General features: G+C 40.0%; 1 protein-coding gene across 2 annotated transcripts in view; it reads right to left on the reverse strand.

Annotated features, from left to right (window-relative positions):
- LOC136858005 (uncharacterized) overlaps positions 1-25,849 on the reverse strand; it is a 40,208-nt gene that overhangs the window by 6,726 nt on the left and 7,633 nt on the right. For both annotated transcript variants that reach the window (XR_011017589.1, XM_068225402.1), the window contains exons 4-5: positions 14,776-15,236; positions 3,497-3,707 (exon numbers count right to left, since the gene is read on the reverse strand). Coding sequence is in view for 1 of the 2 variants with exons in the window: in XM_068225402.1 (XP_068081503.1) it covers positions 3,497-3,707; positions 14,776-15,236 (672 nt within the window). In the remaining variant the exon portion in view is untranslated. The remainder of the gene's footprint in view (positions 1-3,496; positions 3,708-14,775; positions 15,237-25,849) is intronic.

Below are 25,849 nucleotides of genomic sequence, written 5' to 3' on the forward strand. Positions count from 1 at the left end.
TTGTTAGGATTTCTACGTATTTCCATAGCTTTCCTTATAACCCTGGACCTGTAGTGTCTAGTGTGGGTAATAGCTCTAGCATCTTGGAACACATCATGGCCCGACGATAGAGCGTGTTCAGATATTGCTGATTTGTCTGGCTGGTTGAGAGGGATATTTTGTTCATGTTTCTTGATACAAGTACCAATGGACCGGCATGTTTGGCCAATGTATACCTTGGCGCAAGTTTGTCCTTGGTTTTACCCAGGCTGTGAGCAATTTTGGCGATGGTGCCAAACACGGTTATTATATTGTGTTTACAGAGGACCTTGGCAATTCGATCTGTGGTGTTGCGAATGTAAGGCAGGTAGGCAGTTCCCTTCACTTCTTCCTTCTGTGTGCTTTGCTTGGTCATTTCTCTGGGATGCAGGGCTCTATGAATCTGCAAATCGCTGTAACCATTACCCATGAATGTGACTTTGAATATGCCGATTTTCAGCTGGATATTTGATGGGTCACAAATTTGTCTCACACTCTTGGTGAGTGTTGTGAGAATGCCCTGCTTTTGTGCTGGATGGTGGTGAGAATCTGCATGAAGACAGCGATTTGTATGGGTAGGCTTACGATAGATGCTTTCTTACTAGAACATCCCAGAAGGAAAGGCATCCGTCCGACTCAGTCTCCATACTGAATTTAATTGAAGGATGTTGCTGATTTAGGTGGTTTAGAAATAGATGAAGTTTCTCAGGACCACAAATGTATCATCAACATACCTCCACTAAATCATACGTTTGACGGGCGCTGAAGAAACAGCCTGCCGGCCCCGTGGTGTAGGGGTAGCGTGCCTGCCTCTCACCCGGAGGCCCCGGGTTCAATTCCTGGCCAGGTCAGGGATTTTTCTCTCGACCTGAGGGCTGGTTCGAGGTCCACTCAGCCTACGTGATTAGAATTGAGGAGCTATCTGACGGTGAGATGGCAGCCCCGGTCTCGAAAGCCCAGAATAACGGCTGAGAGGATGCGTCATGCTGACCAACGACCCCTTGTGATCTGCAGGCCTTCGGGCTCAGCAGCGGTCGCCGGGCAGGCCCAGCCCCTTTCAAGTGCGTTAAGTGCCGTGGGTTTTTTTTGGGGGGGGGGGGAGGGGGGGGGGGGGAAGAAACAGCCTCCTCCTCAAAATGCTCCATAAAGAAATTAGCCACTACAGGCAAATGTGGACTTCTCATAGCCACTCCGCCCGTCTGTTAGTAAAAGTTCCCATTCCACGAGAAATAGCTAAGTCATGCAGTGGTAAAATAGCTTAGTACTTTCCTCAGGGAACAGATGTTCAATGAGAGACATGACCGAGTCAATCGGCACTTTAGTGAACAAGGACTCCACACTGAAACTCACCAAAAGTGGATTAGGTTGAAGGGTAATGGTTGACAACTTGTTGACGAAATACCGAGAGTCCCTAATGTATGATTCAGTACATCCTATGTGTGGCTGAAGAAATTTCCTTAGGTATTTAGCCAGAGCATACGTAGGAAGTCCATATAATCTAGGTGGCACTGTGTCCCACGGGGACAGATGTTTAGCCTTCTCTTTTGGAATTAAAGATTGCCTTAAGAGCTTCACGGTGGCGTTGGAAACACAAGTTGTAGGGTCAGAGAAACGATCAAGCAAAGCTCACAGAAGGAAGAAGTGAACGGAACTGCCTACCTGCCTTACATTCACAGAACCACAGATCGAATTGCCAAGGTCATCCGCAAACACAATATATAAACCGTGTTTGGCACCGTCACTAAAACTGCTCACAGTCTGGGTAAAACCAAGGACAAATTGTCCCCACTTTTACATCCTAGGGTATACGAAATTCCCTGTACTTGCGCCAAGGTATACATTGGCCACACATGTCGGTCCATTGGTACTCGTGTCAAAGAACATGAACCTAATATTCGTCTCAACCAGCCAGACAAATCAGCAATAGTTGAGCACACTCTATCGTCGGGTCATGATGTCGTGTTCCAAGATGCTAGAGCTCTTACCAACACTAGATACTACAGTTCTAGGGTTATAAGGGAAGCTACGGAAATACATAGAAATCCTAACAATTTCAACAGGGACGCTAGCTATCAGTTACTTGGTTGCCAGCCATTAAGGATTTACGTAGGTAGTTCCCTTCCCTGCCTCTTCACTATTGTTATTTTGTTTCGGCGTTTCCCAAATTTGTACGTTCCTCATCGCCAGATGTTTAATTCCAGGCTTGTGTCTATGTCATACTTTTATATGTGTGTACTCCTGTTATGAGACTCCTTCTCAGACTGATTTTGATGGTTACGTCAGCTTCCGCTTTGAACGCTAGTGCTGTACTGCGTCCGGTGAGCCATTTGGTGATGAATGAACGTACCACTTCCACTTCTATTATAACGTCTAAATTCAAACCTCATACCTTAAGAAGCCTTTCTCCTGAACAGTTGAGATTTTCTCCTGAAGACGCAGAGCAAAGTTCTCTGCAAACGTAAAGAATTTCACCTTATTTTCTTGACACGGCATAAGCCCAAAAGCCTATAGGCCTATCATGTCCATAGTCAGCTTGTTGTATTACATGACTGTTGATATTTTGGTTGAGACTCCAAATTTACATGGAATCTAAACCCAAGGAATATAACTTTTCAATAAAAAATCCCACATGCATTTGTCAAAGCAAATCAGGAGCTTATGGAAATTTTCCACACAAGCATGTATTTAAGGAGACTAGAATTCCACCGTGCAGACAATTTCCAGTAGTCAAGGCCATCACTGAGGATGGACTGAGCACTAAATTACTCCTACTGCTGATGCAATTTTGGAAACCTTTATGTGGCCATCTGCTTCAAAAAAGTAACGAACAGCATGAACATTTTGTTCCATGACACTTGGCTGGGGCCATTGGTGGTGTGGTTTGTTTTCCATAACTTTCCGCCCCAATAACTTTGAATGCCGATCAGACATTTGGCTTTAAAAGGGTTTATTCCACAAACTGTGCCTGCAGTATTCCCAGTATTTCAGCAGTTCTGATGCCTTCTTTGGCAAAAACTTCAAGAAGATGCATTGAAAAATGAAATGCATCAGTCCATGCATTTCTTGCTCACTCATTTTGCAACTGATAAGAGGAAAGCCTGTCCACATGTGTTGGACAAGGAATCTGCTCCACAAATCCCTATCACTCTCCACTCAAGGTCATAAACTTGGCCCTTTGGTACTTCAGTTACTGGGTGAAAATTTCAGTTTATATTTGATCCTTCTCGTATACAAGGCAATTCCAAATTGCTATTATCCACTACAAGGGTTTGTGGAGAGAATGTAGTATTGTAGATTAAGAATTAACAGGTACATACGTCCAGAAATGCTGCCTCTCAGGTACCTGAGGCTATCTTTTTAAAATTATTCATAATATTTTACACTTTTTAAAATAAAACTAAATTTTGCTATTATTAGTTGTTTTATTATACATAGACATTTTTTAACACTGAAATGATAATAACAGTAGGATACTTACAGTACACTTTTCACAGACAAACTCTGGATCATTGCTTGAAAAAGAAGCTGAGAGAGGCTGTTGTAGTAGTTGTGTTTGAAGATCAAGCTTCGTCTTCTTCATGGTCCGGGCAAAATTCCTCATGATGATGAGCAGGAACTGGGATGTTGTGGGATCCAATGTTTTTGGGGGAAAGCCACTCAACATGCAGAATAGGAACTCATATACGGCTCTGTGGACAATGATAAACAATCTCTTTCACATGAGCAGTAAAGGGTGTAGACATCAAGATGTACTAGTTCATAGCAATCATCATTTATATGTATATGTGTGTATTAATGATGGACAGTCTGAGAAGGGGGCTTGAGATTTCTCAAGACTAGCGCAAGCACCTGGTTCTCGCAAGAAATGTTGACAGATCTTGAGAGCATTGTCCTCGCAGTGTGTGGCGAGCAGTATGTCGTAGGCCTATAAGTAGATGAGTTGAATGTTGTTTGTGCCGAGTATGCAAGTAGCCAATCATGGGCCTTCACCCTTCTGTACATATGTGTCGGCGAGCGATTAGGCAGTTCATTTCTACCGAGGTCTATTACTGATGCTGTTTAACATAATTATAAAGGAAACATATTCTGGCATAGTATGCAGCGGTAAATACACAAATGAGTAGGTTAAATACAGAAACTGACTGCTACTGTAGGTGTACATCGTTCTCACTCATAATTTATCAGACCCCACATTCAATATCCATTTGACCAGTGCTTGTGTATTGTGTCTAACTGTACGTGCCAACTTCAAGACGAGGTCCGAAATGCAACGTAAGTCATGGACGAGGGATTATTTTGAAGAGATATCACATAGCACAGCCCGCTGTGTTGTTTGTTCAAAATAAGTGAAATACTTCTGGGATGATCCAGCGCTTAAAAACACATATCACTGAAGGGAAATCATCACAGAGAACTCCTCCGACCCAGTTTGCCTCACAAGAAACTACCCTGTCGACAACAATTACGAGGTATCCAGGTAGGTGTGTATCCAATCTACAGTTATTAACAAATTATACAGGGTTATTCACATAAGATGTTCACCTCAAATAACTCGTGAACAGTTTAAGATAATGTCATTCTGTTTTCACTTTCGTTAATGGTATTAAGGGGCTTGTAGTTAAACATACAGTACTTTTCCAGGCCTTTGACAATACTTATCAGCACAAACGTTTCCATATGAGAACGTTATTTCACGCAATAACTGCTGATGATATATTACCACGCTTACATTCATAGTTACTGGACCATTGCACATATCGCAGCACAGAATCGGTCTCGAGAGAGAGCTCTGCCCATCACTAATATATATATTTAAAAAAGCACCCATGTAAAATTATTGTGGACTATACAGAAATATTGTATTTTTTAAATATGCTAGTGGTTTAACATTGCAGGTCAACGGCCGTAGCCGTGTTGTAACACCGGATCCCGTGAAATCTCCGAAGTTAAGCAACATTGGGCGTGGTCAGGAGTTGGATGGGTTGCCACGCGCTGTTGGTGGGGGGTAGGGGAATGGAGGAGCGGAAAGGAACTGGCCACCCTACCGCACGTAAACTCCGGCTCAGGAACACCTCTGCGGAGGTTCGGACCTGCCTTCGGGCAGAATAACCCTTACCTTACCTTAACATTGCAGTAACACTTTAAAAGTTTTCGGTGACGTATGGATGGGAAAGGGCTAGGATTGGGAAGAAGGCAGCTGTAGCCCTAATTAAGGTGCAGCCCTAGCTAGCATTTGCCTGGTGTGAAAGTAGAAAGCCGGCCCCGGGGGGGTAGGGGTAGCGTACTTGCCTCTTACCCGGAAGGCACGGGTTTGATTCCCGACCAGGTCAGGGATTTTTACCTGAATCTGAGGGCTGGTTCGATGTCCACTCAGCCTACGTGATTACAATTGAGGAGCTATCTGACGGTGAGATGGCGTCCCCGGCCTAGAAAGCCAAGAATAACAGCCGAGAGTATTTGTCGTGCTGACCACACGTCACCTTGTAATCTGCAGGCCTTCGGGCTGAGCAGTGGTCACTTGGTAGGCCATGGCCCTTCGGGGCTGTTGCGCCATGGGGTTTGGGTTGGTTTGAAAATGGGAAACCACGGAATACCACCTTCAGAGCTGCCGACAGTGGGATTTGAACCCACCATCTCTCGAATGCAAGCTCACACCTATGTGACCCTAACTTCCCAGCCAACTTGCTCGCTTAACTGTGTCAACACGTATACAGTATGGTGTGAACAGTCTATATAACCACGTCAGAAGGCATTTTCCCAAGAAACAACACACACTGAATGCCTGACTGTGATAGTTGCTAAGATAATTTTTCATACTCGTTATTGTGTAGGTCTATTTCCTTTTCTGCTTATTCACTGAAGAGGCTGTTCTTATTTGCTCCTTTAAAGAAACCTCAAAGAGATTCTTTGTCACACTGTAACTACGGGAAAAATTTAATCTGAAATACCAAATAGATGTAATTTAATTTAATCTACATTAAAAATAAAAATAGGCAAAAAGGATGGGGTGCTCAGGATGTAAACAACTGTTATGCTGCAATTAAAGGCACTTCAGTTTATAACTTCTGTATGACATAGGCTTAAACATAACCTTGTTTTAAACTTTGATTATCTCTGCTGCCCCATGAACAGGGATGCAGTGGTGCTGGAACACTCAGTAATTTCCTATCTGGAAAGGCGGAACGTAGTCGGAAACCTATTCCCCTTTTAATTGACTGAAGTTCATTTGTTTTATAACATTCTAATGTTTTAAATATTCCACATTATTTCAAAGGCCAATAGCGAAAAACTTCTGTATCTAATCACTACTGCCCAACTGTGTTTCTACTTACACTGCTTCATCAATCTGTCAAATGTGTAATATTGAATATTACTTCAACCTTCGGAACGTATCAGATCTTGATTTTTTTTTTTTTTAAATTTGCTTTACATCACACCGACAGATCTTAGGCCTAGGAATGGTACGGAAGCGGCAGTGGCCTTAATTAAGGTACAGCCCCAGCAATTGCCTGGTGTGAAAACCATCTTCAGGGCCGCCGACAGTGGAGTTTGAACCCACTATCTCCTGGATGTAAGCTCATAGCTATGCGCCCCTAATTGCACGGCTCGGATCTTGATAATAGTACATTACTTCAGACTCGGTAATTTCAGTGCACTCCAAGTTTATTTTAACCCTGTGACCGCCAGCCTCATACGCGGTGTCCATGTCTTATACCGCCAAGGCCTAATGAACACTTTTTACCTTGCAGTAAATTATTCGTAATAATTTCTGTTCAATTTATGCAAATTGGATGGGCATTTTTTTGTTTTGAAGGCCATGCTTCGGACATTTTATGGATGTAAATTAATGCACCTTTATTTTATGAAGTGATAATTCAAATAAATATTTTCCTTCTTTGAAAAAAGAGAAATTTATAATCAAAAAACGTTAGAGAAAATCATTTTTACTATCAAAAACTGCATTATTTTAGAGAGGTGGTGTTTCCTATGCTACATATAAAAAATAGAGCTTTATGTACAATATTACAGTTACAATTTTTTTTCTAATGGCTTTACGTCTCACCGACACAGATAGGTCTTATGGCGATGATGGGACAGGAAAGGCCTAGGAGTTGGAAGGAAGCGGCCGTGGCCTTAATTAGGGTACAGCCCCAGCATTTGCCTGGTGTGAAAATGGGAAACCATCTTCAGGGCTGCCGACAGTGGGATTCGAACCCACTATCTCCCGGATGCAAGCTCACAGCCACGTACCCAACTCGCCTGGTAGTTAATATATTATTATTATTACATTGACGTGAAATTTTCTAATCTTACATTATATGCAAATGGCTGCAGTTTCTGGTTTGTTTTAAGTAAGAAATGATTACTAATGTCAATTTTACAGAAACTGAACACTCAAAAATTCACTTTTTGTCTTAAAAATACGATACAAGAAACTATTTACTAATATTTACACATGTTTATGATGTGCTTTAAATGTGCTTAGGGAGACACAAAGTGTGTACACCCTTCTTTTTTTGCTATTTTGCTTTACGTCGCACCGACACAGATATGTCTTACGGCGATGATGGGAGAGGAAAGGCCTAGGAATTGGAAGGAAACGGCCGTGGCCTTAATTAAGGTACAGCCCCGGCATTTGCCTGGTATGAAAATGGGAAACCACGGAAAACCATCTTCAGGGCTGCCGACAGTGGGGCTCGAACCCACTATCTCCCGATTACTGGATACTGGCCGCACTTAAGTGACTGCAGTTATCGAGCTTGGTGGTGTACACCCTTCTTATACTGTTTAAAAATGTATTTGGTCTTTTTCTTTTTACCACCTCGACTAGTACTAATCTTGCTGCATATGGAACAGTTGAGTTCTTTTTTTTTTTCCTGGTAAAAGAGTAAGGGGTTCGTTGCCTGCCCGTGGGAGCTAAATTGCCGCTTGGTCACCAAACCACTCAGCAGCAATTTCCTCAACTAATGAAATTATGAAGTCAAGTCTTGATAGGGGTTTGTCTGTATTATCTTTATACAAAATGTACAAGTTGATTATCATTCTTCCAAAAATGTGAAATGTCATTTTTTCCAATACTTTAGTGTCCAGCGCTCATCTAATCAGCAGAATGGCATTTGATATAATGAGTCAACTCCGCCCATATAAGAATTGTACTGCCGAATAACAGAAGGCTTGCTGGTTATAAATAACTTGTTTCCTTTCTTCTTTGATTTCATTTCACTTTTTATCTCAGTCTTTGTAGACAGGAGAAGTGCTAGCACCTGGCAGCAGACTTACTTCCGCCAACTGCTACAACAAAACATCAGCTTCTACAAGGTCATCAGAGCTACCAACTTTAAAACTTGATGTATATAGTCTTATTTAATAATAGTCCAAAACATGTATTATACAGTACATTATTAAAATGAATAAATAACTAGGAAAATAATTTTTTGCCAGAATGTCCGATCAATTGAACGTTGGCGTTTTTAGACCGAACCTCGAACGTCCGATCAATCAGACGTTGGCAGTTAACGGGTTAAGATGATTCTAGGCCTGTCTTCACTCAGATTTCACTAGCTTATATTGGCAACTGGGACTTCCCCGAACAAAATCCAAGTGTTCTGTCTCGCTTTTGGCTTGGTTCCTTCTCTGCCTATTTGGCCGCACCCAGCTGCCTTCTTTGTTTGCCTCGCTTACATAGCTCAGCCTCTGTGTCCTATTGCCTCCGCGTTCGAGTCTCGGTGAATGTCTTCCATGTAGCTTAGGCATTAAATAATGGCCCTATGACCACCATATGATAATAATCAATATGAAATTAAATTTTTTGCTACACTGTATGCTGTAAAAAAAAACCTAATTAGTATTTGTATGCTGCTTACTGAGTTGTTGACCAATTTGATGTTGTAATGTTGCTCCTCTGCAAGGTTAACTTTGTCGACGACTGTTCTGTGTGCTTTGGCTTTTTATGATCAAATATTTCTTTCCTCAGCAATGTTCTTGCATCCATAATACATAACCTCACTGTTTGCCTATTCTTTTGAAATATAGAGCGCTGATCCTTTTTCAACACCCAAATTAATTTTCAGTCCCTTCACACAACTCTTTCATAAAATAGAACTGAGTGTTGGTAATACTATAAACTCAGTGTTCGGAGTGAATGCATTTTAGATTTTCATGGATAAAGTCTATTCAGTGTACCATAGATAGATAAAAAAAAAATCAGCATCAACTACAGGCAAATGACCTTGGACTGCAAATAGCAAAAGTATGGAGAATTCTGCCTGTGCGCTGCACTGGGTAGCTTTATCTCACAGAGCTGCTGAGGCAACTGTAATGAACATTTCCTAATGGCATCAAATGATCAGAATCACGGTTCTAAATAGCGTTCAATTTATAAAGATCTCTCTCTGTCCTTATATTTGTTCACACGAGTTTGTGTTTAATCTAGCACTAATAAATTATGTTATTTATGAAGTTAGAATAATTCATAGAAGCATTCATGCTCTTTAAAGAATGCCGTGTAAAATATTTGAGGGAAGCTGAAATTACCACGATCATCATCATCATCCTCGTTTTCCCATTTCCAGCTGACACCGGTTAGGAGCAAATATGATTCCTCTCCACTCTGTTTTGTCATTCCACCATCCCTCTTCCGACACAATGTTCCAATGTTAAACCATTTCCATGACATCGTTTGGCGGTAGCTTGTCCGTGCCTGACCGAGTCATCAGTACACCTAGCGGCACTGCAACTTTGGCGTCAGCTGTTGGTTGGAGTTTGCCTTTCTTGTTTCCAGTAGTGCTTTGATGAGCTCCACATTCCCCCTGGTTATTGCGAGTGTGAACAGAGAGTTCTCCAGGTAGAGTGCCTCACAATCTGCATTCCCCTTCTCCACCAGCATTTGTAACATTGTCTAAATTAGCATCTGGCCGCATGCATAGAGCATGCAACACGTTCTTCCCATTACACTTGCAATCGCCATCCTCTGTGAAATCAAAGGCTTTGTCATTATTATTATTAATTAAAGTGTCTTTATTGTGGCGAAGTTAGGGCTCCTGGGCCTTTCTTACACTCAACCACTTCATGTATATACAATATAATTTTTACGTATTGCAGCTCCTGCGTGGTCTTGCAATCTTTCATAAGCGACTGTTGTAAACAGAACCAGGCCAGCTAGCATCAACACTTGTAAAAAGTTCACTTGAATTGCGTGTTGCTTGTACATTGATAGAAGCGAAGGAAAGTTAAAGCGCTGCTGCCATATTAATTTCATGAGGACGTGACGGAAATTTTATTCAGTGATGTGCTTTTTGAAAATTTTTCTCGCTGACGAAATCAATGGTTCTACTAACAGTACTTTGATGCACTCCCGTATCTTTTCCTATCCCAACTTGGAAACCCAGATCGCCAACAAAACGAAGAAATATCTGCATTCGTTCCTTCGATGTTAATGCACCACTACGTGTCTCGTCACTTTCTCCCAAGAAAGAGCTCAAAATTAATTCAACATTTTCTTCGTTAAATCTATACAAATGTTTATATGCACGTTCATCACTACGCTGTCCGGGATTATACAGTTTCCTGCGTCGGATATTCACAATTTGCGCCATTAAATCAACCAGAAAGCAACACTAAGTCGTCACAGAACAAACTTCAAGCTAACTGAGATTGGCTTGATAAATCTTCAAATGGCTGCATAGTACTAGCACATGCTAGGTTTTATTCATGTAGAATTCAGCATTTGCAGGAAAATTAAGCAAATGCTTGGTAGCAAGTAAATAGCAGTAAGTAAAGCAACTGCTAGATTATTTTATTCATACTTATTCCAGCATATGCTTACAAAGGAGGTAGCAAAAGCATTTGCTAGACTTTATGCATACGTCCCCTTATAGGCCTAGTATGTATTCATTACTCTTTAACTATTATGCTTCATATTTTTCATTGATGCGCATTGCTAGCTTGCCTTATTACATGTTTTTAAATTATTATCTTGTTTAGCTATTTAATTGAATGATATTTCTTTATTATGTTGTAATTACAGTACATGGTTAAATGTAAGAAAAAGCCACGAGCCCTAACTTTTTTTTTTGCTAGTTGCTTTACGTCGCACCGACACAGATAGGTCTTATGGCAATGATGGGACAGGAAAGGCCAAGGAATGGGAAGGAAGCGGCTGTGGCCTTAATTAAGGTACAGCCCCAGCATTTGCCTGGTGTGAAACTGGGAAACCACAGAAAACCATCTTCAGGGCTGCCGACAGTGAGGTTCAAACCCACTATCTCCCGTATGCGAGCTCACAGCTGTACGCTCCTAACCGCATGGCCAACTTGCCCGGTAGCCCTAACTTTGCCACTTTGCCACTGCTTAAGACATATATACATATCTACTATAGAAAGCCTGGTTCAGGTTGTCCTAGGTGCATTTCTACCTAATAAGATCGCTTTTTGAGGCTACAAGTGTCGAGGAACCGATGTCTTACAGCAGTTGATGCTTAAGAGTAGTCTGATGCAGGTCCATGACACAGCTGTGAGTGAGAACACAGTCAAGAGGAGGCTCCATGAGGCAAATTTAGCCTCTAGAAAACCAGCCAGAAGACCAGCACATTTGCACAGGTGCAAGAATATTGGACTATGGATCAGAAGCCTCACGGCAGTAATTGCAGCCAGGGGTAGCAATACCTCCTACTGAACATGTAATGAACATTCAACACGTTCCCAGTCATTTGAATCTAATTTCAGTAATCAGAAAATATATCTGATTCTGCTTCTTTTAACCAGATTTCTGGTGTTGGTGTCCGTATCAAATGCACGCAACTTACGAAGAACATAGGGACATTCATTTCAAACCAAATTACACAATAGATCACAACATCTGATGAAAAGGAATACCTATTCAAATTACGAATGTTCCCCTTCAAGCTACATAAAAGTCATTACCCATATTATATTGAACAAACATAAATTATAAATAAAGTTGCTCATCTATGCAGATAGGGATGCCAACTCCCAGATCAACTCAGGAACATTTGGCTGCTGTAGGAGGGACGACATAGTTCGGCATCAACCATAGCAGTTTTGATGTGTTATTTAGTTTCAAGTTTGGATGTGTTGTTTGGACTTCTTCAATGTTTTAAATTAAGATCGTAAATTGTGGCATACCAAAGTGTTTAATTTATTATTGGTTATATGTGTGCATATGTCTTCCAATTGTAGCGTAGGCTGAAGATGACCCAATGTATATGGGGTCGAAACTAGTCCCAGTTTTATAAGACAATATACAAGCTTATGGTACTGAATAGGTGACCCTTCTCTACCCTTTAATAGTTTCGCATTCCATTCAGAAGTTAGAAATTTATTTTGTGTTGAGTGGTACACTGAAGTTTTGTCGCGTAATACAGTAGCCTATATCTGGATTAGGAACATAGTTGTGTGAAACTGACTAGCGTGATGCATATTTGTATTGTGATAGCCTAGTTGTGGACATGGAAATGTGAAATTCCTTAATAACTTAATGAAGACAAAATTAAAATCTGTCAGAAAGTGAACTGTCATAGAACTGAGTGAGGATTCCAGTTTTTGTTTTCGGGGCCTTGCAGTTTAAACAGGCATCTAATAGTTTGGTATGGCCTTCTTATTTCTTATGGCAAATGGCTTCCGCCACTGGAATTTCACGAAAGGTTTTGGCATGAAAGGTGTCATACTTCCTTTGTAAGTAACAATTGGGATGTTGCACGACACAGATTTTACTTTACAGAGTAACTGGAAGTTCGTCATCAGGGAAAAAATTCTAGTCATTACTTAGTTGTGCATGTGCTAAGAATGCAAAGTAAAGCTCTTTTCTTACTTTATTTACCCTAATCAATGATATCTGAACATTGGTCTGTTTGTCTTTCTTTCACGTAGAAACAACCTGACTAATCAAGCTCAAATTTGACAAGCTGATACCAGGTACCTTCGATTAACATACAGGCTACTTACTATCATACTGTTTCTTAACAGGGCCGTGCAGCAAAAGAAAATGAGAAGTCAGAGGAAAATGTATGTCTGGGACCCTTTAAAAAAAGTATCTAAATGATTAAAACTATTAGAAAATGCAAACCTAGTAAGTGTATTTAAATTTGATTTCGTACAAAAAAGTTATATGCATTTTAATTCAAACAGTGACAGTTTACTTGGAACAGTTTTACAAAATGAAAAGATTTAGAATTAAATTTTCATATATAATTGCTCCCATGCATTTTCTTCGTAACTCTTAATGATTTACCAGAAAATTCTACATTTTTGTGTGTTAAAGAAGCATTTCAAGCATGCAGCCAAGGAGACACACATCTCCAATACAGAGTCAGAAAAACTGTACGTAAAATGTTCTTCTTCTTCTGAAAACTAACTATACAGTAAGGAATAAAATTTAATAAGCATCAATAATATATGCTACAATATGCATTTTTGATCTGCAGTATCGCTTTAGGAAGAGTTAGAAATCTCACAGGCTTCTTACATGGCAGATGTAGCCTGCTTGCGTGTTGGTAAGGAGGTGAGGCAAGACAGAAGGACCAACTCTCCTATTTGCACTGTGACAAAGGCAAAGAGTGCTGAAAGGAAACCTGTTACTGTAAGGCCCAGGCTTCCCTGAATTTTTTTAAGTCTGTTTGAGGGACTCACATGTGTCATTTCCATCCGCTACACTCATATTAACAAGTTTCACCCTGAACTCTGAAGCAAGTGCGAGCTAATTGTTATGTCTACTACTTAGTGCCGAGATAAAAGAAATTGGCTGTGGTTTATGAATAAGAACTGTTCCATCATTTGCCTGGAAGTGAAAATGGGAAACCACAGGAAACCATTCTCAGGACAGCCGATAGTGGGATTTGAACCCACTTGTCTCCACTCAGTTGGTGTGAGCTACTCATCATCATCATCATCATCATCATCATCATTTCCCTTTATCCAGCTGTAGCCGGGTAGGGGCAAATATGGTTCCTCTCCACTTTCTTCAGTCTTTCCACCACTCCTCTTCCAACACTGTGTCCCAGTCCAGGTTTCTTTCTATAATGCTGCGTTGGATGGTATCCTTCCATCTCAATCGTGGTCGTCCATGGCCTCTCCTTCCTTGGATTTGCATTTCCATCACCTTTTTTGGCATTCTTTCGTCGCTCATTCGCTTTATGTGCCTAAACCATCTTATCTATTCTATCATTCATTTTTTCCACTCCAATTTCTTCCTGGATTTTCTCATTCCTTATTTTGTCTCTTCTACTCTTCTGTATCATACTCCTCAAGAACTTCATTTCGGCTGCCAGTATTCGACTCTCATCCTTCTTTGTCACTGTCCAAGTTTCTGCTCCGTAAGTTGTTATGGGTACATAATACATCTTGTACATAGTATCCTTTGCTTCCGTTGGCACATCTTTGTCCCATAACATGTTTCTTACCCTATGATAGAAACAACTTCCAGCTTGAATCCTTTTACTAATCTCAGCATCCAGTCGAGCATTCTACATTAATTCACTCCCCAGGTATTTAAACGTTTCCACTACTTCCAGGGGCTTGTCTGCAAGTCTAATCTGACCTTTCCCTTCTTTCTCCCCTCTAGTCATAACAAGAGCTACTGTTGGTTAAAATTCATATCAAAGTGGAAAGAATTTAATACATGTGAAGCCACAGACCTACAAAAAACAGAAATGTCACTTTGCTAAGTAATCTGTATGGACCATGAAAGTCTAACACAACTGTTGTACAAGGAAAGATAACGTGTAATTTATAGATCACCAACCTGAAATCCACTCCGCCACATTTTGATGGATCGGGTTGATCCTCATACTTGGCAATAAACTGGACAGCTTTAGCTAGGGAAACCGCTCTGTTTTCATTGAAGTTAGAAGGCATGGCATCCTTCATTTTCTCCAACCACTGATCAAGAGGAGCCAAATAGCTCTTATCTGAAGGAGCAGTTTTCTTCCCCTTTCTCTCCTGGTGCTTCTTCTCTACTGACTTCATAAGAGAGAGCCGAGAATGCTTCCACACTGTATTGATGTATTGCTTGATCCTTTCAGGAGTTTTAGTAGGAACTGCCTTGCAGAGATTCTCAAGATCCAAGTGCCCATACTTTTTGAGAGCAATAAGTAAAGCTTCTCTTTCTTTACGAGACCACTCTGAGGAGCAACTTGTGATGGTTCCTTGAAACTTGACAGGTTCAGATCTTCTCCTCCTACTTCGCCCCGTGTTATTTTCTGTCTGTAATCAAGAACATGCATATTAAAATGACAAGACATATACAGAAACACAAATTGAATGGTACACCAAAACAGGAAAACACATGGTAGAGGTTGGGAGCCACATTCTATCATGCCCAACATCCTCCTATGAAAAGCTAGTGGCAGGGCAAATGGCTGGCAAGATTTAATAAGAAACTCAAAGCAGTATACACAAAAGACTTAAGTAATTCAGAAGTATTACAGTAGGAAAGAGGTCATCACTGCATTTAACTCAGACCTCACCAGAAATTATTCCTTCAATAATTCAATAATAATTTTTTCCCTTTCTTATCTGCCACCCATCATGCATAGCTTGAGCAACATCAGCTTAATCCCCTATATCCATAATTCAGAAAAAATTAAAAAAAATAAAATAAAAAAAAATTTAAAAAAAATTTAAAAAAAATAAAAAATTGGCAATTGCTTAGGAGAATAAAAGAAAATTCTTATAGTACATTTTACTCACAAATCATTTCTTTGGTTTTTATTCATGGGTCTTTTGTCACCAACCTTTTCTTATTGTTTGTCTCCTTTTATTTTGTACTGCCCCTGGCAACACTTAACGATCAAACCACTCAACCCCAATCAATGCTGAGATAATGAATAGTGCCTGCCTGGCCTGTATAGAGATGGTATCGCTCTTTTTATATTTTTGCTCACAACGCTGCCGATATTGGAGATGTATAGTTCTAGAAATCCCTTCTGATGTGTTTGATGTGCATAAGGTGATCCTTGCCACCACAGATCTGAGGTGTTCTATTTACTAGTGGGAGTGCATCAGTTCTCATCAATGTATTCATCCTTTTAGGAGTTTTGTCCATAGCCCAAAATTCCTCATAACACATATCTGATACTACGTAAAAGTGACAAAGCTGCTTAACAGTAGGATAGTTTACTTTACATCACAAACTAATTCCAGTTCGCATCCATGCAAGTGTTCTTCCAAATCCATTAGCATCCATTCACTTACAAGAGCACCTGCATCAAAATTTAAATGCTTTCGCAACTTAATATCTTAGTAGTTTTCTGCTTTAATCACCCTACAAGGGTTTGACTGCCAGCAGGTGATTAGATCGCTCTTAACATGGAGTACAGATGCCTTCCAGATCTCCCCTAACCTGGGATCACATGCTACTCGATAGGTTCCAGTGTTGTTTTCTACACTGAGGGATCATTGCCCACCCAAGGAAATTCATCCACCCAAAGCCATTGATCACCTTAGGAGAATGTGTTTACTTACCGCTGCCCGACACTCAGTGTTGAGACGCTGGCTGTACGGTCTACTCATTACCAAGGTAACCAGCCAGAAAAGCACATTTAGCTAATATAGGTTACAATTTATGCAAAATGGTTTCCAGGCGGTACACAAGTTTAAAAAAAAAAAGGCTGGAAACTGCTGCTCTAGGTAATCACCATTGTATGAAGCTAATGGTAACCAATACCCCTCCTGTGTTAACACAAGGGTAGGAAACAAGATTGCTTGCTTTTTTAAATCAGGCTTTTGTTGCAAGAAAGAAAGGTACCTGAACTCTTTTTTTTTTGCTACTTGCTTTACGTCGCACCGACACAGATAGGTCTTATGGCGACGGGTACTTGAACTTGCATTATCTCATGTTTTAAAATGCTTTCTCAGGCAATGATATACATCTGTTGACAAAAGTGACCTACTGTATCTGGCAATTAAATCCTATTTAAGGGCCCAACATTGTTCATGGATTGCATCTTCCAAAGTTAGCCTGTGTACCTTGCACTTATTATTATTGTTATTACTATTATTAGCATATGGTAGCATACACAAAACAATATATATGAACAATAAGCACAATTAATATTACATACATAATTACAAAATATACACATTATAACAGCGAAAACAATCATGCAAGCAAAAGGGTTCAAAGAGATAGATCTAAATTCTCTAGCCATCGTATGGCCTCAGTAAAAGCCACCACAAAGTCCTGGATGGATCCAACGAATGCCCTTCCAACGCATTCGGTGACAATATGTTCGATAGTCTACTTAACTGAAGCACAGTCACAGGCTGGGGAAGATCTCATACCCCACTTGAACATCACTGTTCCACATCTCCCATGGTTAGTACGGACTCTGTTAAGGGCTACCCATGTCTTGCGGGGCAAGTCAAAGCCAGATGGAAGATTCTTATTGAACAATGCCTGCCATTGAGTCAGAGCTACGCTGTCCACTCTTGTTGCCAATCAGCTTTTGGACTGAAATCCCACCTAACAAGTTTCTGCGTTGTTTGAATAGGAGATCTTGATTTGAGGCGGCTGAATCTGACGTTATGATGACACTATTACTGTATTCAATACACTATTCTGTGATAACACTGACAAGAGCCTGGCAACATGTTTAAGAATCTGCATTTTTTAGTGTGGTGGACACTGGCTACAGCTGCTTTACAACTTCGATACAGTTGGAAGTAGGCAAAATGAAATGACATTCGTGGTTTCTTTGCACAAAATTACCAACTTCCTGTCCTAGACAGTCTTTATAAATTTCTCTTCACATTGTTGTTTTATTGCAGGTATATATTTTTGTCTGAAGTTTCCACCTCTGGAAGATCACCACCCCCTGAGACAATAAAACAGCAATTAGCTCTCCCTGGACACATTTATGATAAATGAATTATTTTTCGTTTCATTTTCGGTTGTGAATCATGCATGAGAGTCGGTGGTCTAAACACAGGCATGTTATGAGACTATCAATATCAATCTCAAGAGCAAATAACTTTATGATATAGGGTAATAATAATAATAATGCTATTTGCTTTACGTCCCACTAACTACTTTAGTTTTCTGAGACGAAGTGCTGGAATTTAGTCCCACAGGAGTTCTTTTACGTGCCAGTAAATCTACTGACATGAGGCTGACATATTTGAGCACTTTCAAATACCACTGGACTCAGCCAGGATCGAACCTGCCAAGCTGGGGTCAGAAGGCCAGCGTCTCAACCATCTAAGCCACTCAGCCCGGCATTACGATATATGAATACGTTAAGAACTAGTGTTAGGTTTAATGGTTCACCCAATCAATACACTTCACTTTACAAGTGAAAACACATTCAATATTAATATATATTATATATTCTTTGGTACATGTTTCGTCTAATTTAAGACTTCTTCAGCCATAGAGTCTCTTAACAGATTAAGATACATCATTGTTGCTGTCTCATAATTTAAAAAATGGATCCAAACATTTCGTAAAGGACATGAGTTCATCCATTTTTAAAATTATGAGACAGCAACAATGATGTATCTTAATCTGTTACGAGACACTATGGCTGAAGAAGTCTTAAATTAGGCGAAACATGTACCAAAGAATGTATAATATATTTTAATATTAAATGCGTTTTCACTTGTAAAGTGAAGTGTATTGATTGGGTGGACCATGAAACCTAACAATAGTTCTTAATTTAAACTGTATTAATATGGATCTATATGATGAAGATTGTAAATTGTAACAACATAAGAATATGTGTCGAGATTATGCATGCCAAACCAAGCTGCATGCAATTATTACATTATACTGACATTTCACTGCAAATTATATTATACATATTAATAATTACTGTTAAATATTTTTCCATCCATTCTCGAAACTGTGAACAATACAACTTTTCAAGGAATATAATCGTCTGGAAAAAAGGCTGTTGCATCGACAATAAATTTCTCCTAGTCAGTCTTGGATGTTCTCGAATGAATCGTTTCTGTTTCATTTCCTCTTGCCTGTTTAACTCCTTGTGTTTCTTGTGCACGTCCGAGTGTCTGCAGTGCTTTTCACACGTGACTGTGTTCCAGTTAATTTGCACAATAATACACATAATTTATTTAAAAAAATAATTTAAGCATTCTTCTATACCAGGTGAATCAGCTGCCCCAACCAATATACTGTTTTACAGCCTAAGATACGTGCGAGATCGCCATGAGATCGAAATTTATTTTTCTGCTAACATCCCATATGGAACTAATGCACTGAAAGAACATCCTACAAATTATTTTGAATACTGTTATAATTCCAGCTATGTGACTATAGACCATTTGAAAAATATGAGATCCTTCCAATCATTTACTGTATGTCAGTCTACCATGTAATTATGCTAAGATGTGGCAGGTGACCACCAGGTATACCAAAACATAAAATTGCTGCTTAAAACTACGATACAGTGACATGGACAGCGTATGAAACAGTGAACCAGAGGTAATCTACCATTCTTAATACAAGTCTCACCCACAGCTGTGGTATAGCGCATGTGGTCAAATGGTAGCCAACCAACTAATGGAACACAGCACTGATAGTTCGATTCCTACATTATATAAAAAGGTTTACATCGATATAAAGCTACAATGGTTATACCCGGCCATTGTATGCCACATGTAAGCAGCAGTAAAACGCTCCTATTATTGTTTTTTGCACTGCACACACTGCAATACAATCGGAATGAAGTAGCTTCAGTTGTTTGCTATGTATTCCACAGACATATGTTGACAAGAGAAGCAACAGAGAATTTATTGCAGGCACTACATCCATATCAGCAAAGGTATCTGACTGCAAAGACTTTCCACAGTGTTGAAAGATGTGTATGAACAACAGGGGTACTTCAAATGATACCACCTGTCTGAGAGAAGACCATAATGTCTAGTGAGAATAAGGAAGCTATTCTGGACATAGCTTGCAATAAAGCAAAAAAGTATACGAGGAATTGCAGAACAGGTGAAGAGTAGTCAAGCTTCCATACTACAAGCACAGCTTGTGCATAAATTTCACCCCCATCATCTACAGCTAAACCAGGAGTTCAACACGTGGAATTTCAAAGCTCGAATGGAGTTCTGTCAATGGCTGTTAGGAAATCTGGAAAAATGATGCAGCATTCCTGTCGAAAATCCTGTTCTTGGACGAATCTCAGTTCCACAATAATAATACTGTCAACCATTCAAGTGCTGACAATTCCCATTGGGTGTGACAGACAATCAAGTGTAAAGGGGAGTGAAAGTATTGTGGAATCTTGGGTGATGACCTTATTGGATAATATTTCTTTGATGGCTATTTAACAGGCATACGTTACCTGCATTTTCTACGCCATGAACTCCCACTTCTAGAGGATGTACTACTTGGAGAATGTTTAACAATGTGACTTAAACAGGATGGAGCTCCACCACATTGGACGTTAGCTGTCCGTAACCATCTGAATGAGACATCCAGGATAATGGGTCTTGGCCCGTCAGGTTACCTAATTTAACACTTTAGACTTCTTCCTATGGTACAGAAAACCAGAAAGGACAAAATCAGGAAATATTAGAAGTGGGAATTGGAGATTCTCTACTCAGCTGGATCCAGGAATCAAGACTGAAGTGGTCTGGCCACATAAAGAGGATGCCAGCAAACACACTGTAAGGCACGAATTTGAAAGACAGGTGGAAAGAAGTCAAGCCGTGGGAAGACAGAGAAGAAAGTTGATTAATTTAGTGAAGAAGGATGTACTGCTGAGATGGCATGATTGGGACATGTTAGTGGAAGAAGAGTGGTACAAGGACAGGGCAAGATGGAGGGGGTTTGTACACCACACCTCGACATCAGGTGGTGGTTTATGATGATGATGACGATCATGCATTTCTTCCTGTGAGGGCATTTGAAACAAACAGTTTACACCCAGGAGTCAGAAAATCCCAAGTGCCTTTGCCAAATTATCACAAAACCTGCAGATCAACAACAACACCAGCTATGCTACAGCACACTAGAATATCCATTCTGTGATGTGCCCAGATGTGCATGAAACCTAGCAGGTCATCACTTTGAGCTTGCTAATGCAACTATCCACTGTTAGTCCAGTTTGGTTCCCCCTCACTACTTATCCAGTTTTCGTCTGACCTTGATGACATATCTTAGGGTCATGTACACTTACATTCACTGCAAATGTGCATAAAAGAGGATGGTAAAAACTGGGTAAATAAAAAATTAAAGAGTATCCCTGCCCTGGACTTGAGCCTATCACATCTTAGACTGGTGCACTGTAGCGCTTCGCTTGTTCTTACCATCTACTTTATACTGCACCATGGTAATGTGGGTAGATCACAGTTCATGACAATTTTAACATGGTCTCGATATCCACTTCAGGTTTCACAGACATTTCATTTTCATATCATATCACTTAGAGAGCACACTAGTGGTTTCTATTATTTAATAATATCGTTGCATAAAAGGACTAAGGGGTAATCAAACATACATTACATACATACATGGCATAACAACATCCTATTTTTGTGTATGCTGTAAAAAGAAAGATATCCGTTTTACGTTTCCTGTGCATACCAGAAGATGTTTACAGGATATATATATTGCAGTTTGCATAAAACAATATTGGTAGGGGCAGCTGATTCAGCTCGTATATTCCTCAGCTCTGGAATAAACTGCCAATACTTCAGATTTTCCCATAGACATGTTCAAATAAATGTGGTAGTAGCAAACTCAATCAAAAAGGAAGAAAAGTTGCAACAAACTACATGGTTCTCACTTTATCAGTCCTCAATGATCTGCACTTAGGGCTGTCACCCAGGTGGCATATTCCCTATCAATTGTTTACCTAGACTTTTCTTAGTTTTCAAAGAACTTGGAAAGTTATCAAACATTTCCCTTGATAAATTATTCCAATCCCTTACTGCTCATCCAATATATGAATCACTTGTTCCAATTTGTCATCATGAATTCCAACTTTACCTGCATATCTTTCCTAATTTTTAAAAGCTCCGCTGAAGCTTAATCGTCTACTAATGTCATTCCATGTCATCTCTCCACTGACAGCTCAGAACGTAGCACTTAGTCTATCATCTAGTCTCCTTACACACAAGTTTTCCCAGCCCAAAGTTTGCAACATTTTTGTAACACTACTCCTTTTTTGCAAATCACCCAGAACAAATTGTGCTGCTTTCCTTTGGACCTTTTTCCAGTTCTTGTATCAAGTAGTCTTGGTGTGTGCCCCCTACACTGGAACCATACTCTAATGGGGTCTTACCAGAGACTCATATGCCCTCTGCTGAATATCCTCACAAGCCCTAAATAACCTCATAACCATGTGAAGAGATCTGTAACCTTTCTTAACAACCGTGTTAATTTGATTACCTCAATGAAGATCATTCCTTCTATTAACACGTAGGTAATGCACCCTACAGCCTCTCCTGAACTCTCATGGCTAGCTCATTCCAGGAAGTGGACCATCGGACATGGCCCTTAACTCTATTCTATCATGAACTACATGGACAGAAATGCAAGGTTCATGTACTTACAAATGAGAATTTTAAAATGACACTGAATTTATATTACAGATGCGTCCGCAGCAACTTGGATAGGTCTGAACATACAACCACTGGCATATACGATGTCCACAAAGAAACACATTACACTGAAGAAACACAACATGGACACAATACACATGGCCTATGATCAAACACTTAAAGACCTGGAAAAGAGAAACATTTAAATGTTGTAGCATTCCATTGTAGGAGTGGACTAATGGCTTTAACATCCCAATTCATTTTCTTACAGCAGCGGTAAACCTACCCTAGTGCAGGGCTTCGGTCAAAGCTGATTCAGTGACATAATTCTTCTCACCACTTAGCTGAGGGGGTGTGGTTTAAAACTTTCATCATCATCATCTGTGGGACCTGCAAATATCTGAGCTCTTTACCTGGCATATGATGAACTACATACAATTTCCTTCTTTCCTTTTCTTACACATGAGCATGGGACATCTGTTAATAAACACAGTTCAACTCTACTTTATCTTGTCCTAATTTCATTACCTATTTTTATAATTGCGAGCCTTTCTTGGCTCATTTCTTTCACACCATCAGACTATGGGTCATTGGTTCACAAGCCTCTGTGGATCCCCGATTATTCATAATTAATGTCACTAATTTTGCCTGTCCTTCTGCTCTATTTAAGAAGACCGTGTCAATCAATCACCACTAATTTGCATTTAGGGCAGCTCCTAGGTGGCAGATTCCCTATCTGTTGTTCACCTAGGCTTTTCTCAATTGCACAAAGAATTTGTAAATTTACTGAACACCTCCCTTGGTAAAATATTACAATCCCTGACTCCTTTTCCTAAAAACAGATATATGTCCCAATTTGTACTCTTGAATTCAAACTTTATCTTCATACTGAATCTTTCCATCTTTCCTACTTTTAAAAACACCACTCAAACTTATTTGTCTACTGATGTCATTCCACACCATCTCTCCACTGTCAGCTTGGAACATACCACTCAGATGAGCAGCTCATCTCCTTTCTCCCAAGCCCAAACTTTGCAACCTTTTTTGTAACGCTAATAAAAAAAAAAAAAAAAAATCCTGTTGAGGGTCCCATCTAGTTGGGGTTTTACCAGACTTATATGACCTCTCCTTTGCATCCTTACTACAACCCCTAAATACCCTTACAACCATGTACAGAGATATGTACCCTTTATTTACAATCCCGTTACCCCAGTTACGATCATTCCTATTTTAAGACCTAGATACTTACAGTGATCACCATAAGGAACTTTCATCCCCACCAACGTAGAAATTAAAACTGAGACACCGAGCTCGATAGCTGCAGTCGCTTAAGTGCGGCCAGTATCCAGTATTTGGGAGATAGTAGGTTCGAATCCCACTGTCAGCAGCCCTGAAGATGGTTTTCGTGGTTTCCCATTTTCACACCAGGCAATTAATTAAGGCTTCCTTCCCAGTCCTATCGTCGCCATAAGACATATCTGTGTCGGTGCAACGTAAAGCCAATAGAAAAAAAAAATGAGAGGACTTTTCCCATGAGTGAACACACAACCTGACTTTTAACTCCGTTTATCATTGTACCATTGCTTGCTGTCCATCTCACTACATTGTTGAGGTCTTTTTGTAGTTGTTCACAATCTTGTAACTTATCTATTACTCTATACAGTAGAACATCATCTGCAAAAATCTTGATCTCTGATTCCAGTTCTTTACTCATATCACATATGTAAGAAAACGTTAAGGTCCAATAACACTGCCCAGAAGAACTCCCCTCTTAATGATTACAGGATCATATAACGCTTCACCTACTCTAATTCTCTGAGTTCTATTGTCTAGAAATATAGCCGTCCTTTCATTCACTCTTTTGTTTAGTCTAATAGTCCTCATTTTCATCAGTAATTTCCCATATACAACCCTATCAAAAGCCTTGGATAGGTCAATAGCGATACAGTCCATTTGACTGTCTGAATCTAAAATAGCTGCTATATCTGGCTGGAATCCTACAAGTTGAGCTTCACTGGAATAACCTTTCCTAAACACGAACTGGCTTCTATCACACCAGTTAGCAATTTTTCAAAAATGTCTAATATAATCAGAAAGAATGCTCTCCCAGAGCTTACAAACAACACATGTCAAGATGACTGACCTATAACTATCTGCTTTATGTTTGTCACACTTTTCCTTGTTCAGTGGGACTACTATTGTAACTCTCCATTCATTTTGTATCACTCCTTCATGCAAACAGTAATCAAGTAATCTTATCAAGCCCAGCTGCCTTTCTAGCTTCCAAATTTTGTATATTTTTATAAATGTCTTTATTATCATCATAGGTAAATTTCAGTATTTTTCCAGTATTATAGGTCTTTTCTGCTTGATGGCGGTCAGCCTACATGCTGTCAGGGGAAGCGGGGAGCAAGGGGGCCGACCAATCCAGTACGGCGCGAGAGGCTGTTAAGGGAAAGAGACAGAGGCCACTACTACAACCGATGTAGTATAGTACGAGTTAATTAATAATGCATATAACAAGTGCATTGACAACAGACCAAACAACAATTCGTACAAAAGTACACAGTTACACAACACATTTTCTTACTTTTTTACTTTACCTTATTCCAGCTGAAGTATCCATGTTACAGCACTCCAACACTCGTCATTATCACCAGAGCTATCACCGGCAATATCCTAGTCACTCGACTCCTCACTGTGGCTGTCGTCTCGCAGATTTATGATGATATCATCCATGACTGTGTCCAATACCACGTTCCTTTTGTAATCGTCCTCTTGACATTTTTCAGCATGTGACACACAAGCCTTCCACTCCTGTTCGGTTACTTTATCCAGCTGCTCTTCCATTAAAGATTGGACATCAGCTAGTTTGAACGTTTTGTTCCTTTTTCTTACAGCAGTTTTAACATTTCCCAAAGTCAGCTCTATGGGGTTATACTGACAGCGATAGGGTGGCAGGCGAACAATGGTATGGCCTCTTCTGTCAGCAACTGTATCAATTTCGTACATTTTTGCCTTTGACTGACTAGTTTCACAACAGACAACAGTTCAACTCTGCTGTGATTGCTGTCGTGAGGAAAATTCCTAGCAGATAACCATGATATATCAGCTTTTCGTGTGTTCGTTGTAGGGATTCGTTCTAGCTGTACCATTACAATTATTGCGTCTTCGATGTTCCTTTCGTCAAGAGCATCTAAAAACTTCAAAAACCACTCTTTAAAAACCATAGTGTTCATATCAGTGTGGTAGTCATCACTGGTCGATTTCACCTTTGGCCTGAAAACCAATGTGACTGGAACCTACGC

The sequence above is a fragment of the Anabrus simplex genome, chromosome 1, assembly GCF_040414725.1.
Source record: "Anabrus simplex isolate iqAnaSimp1 chromosome 1, ASM4041472v1, whole genome shotgun sequence".
Taxonomy (NCBI): domain Eukaryota; kingdom Metazoa; phylum Arthropoda; class Insecta; order Orthoptera; family Tettigoniidae; genus Anabrus; species Anabrus simplex.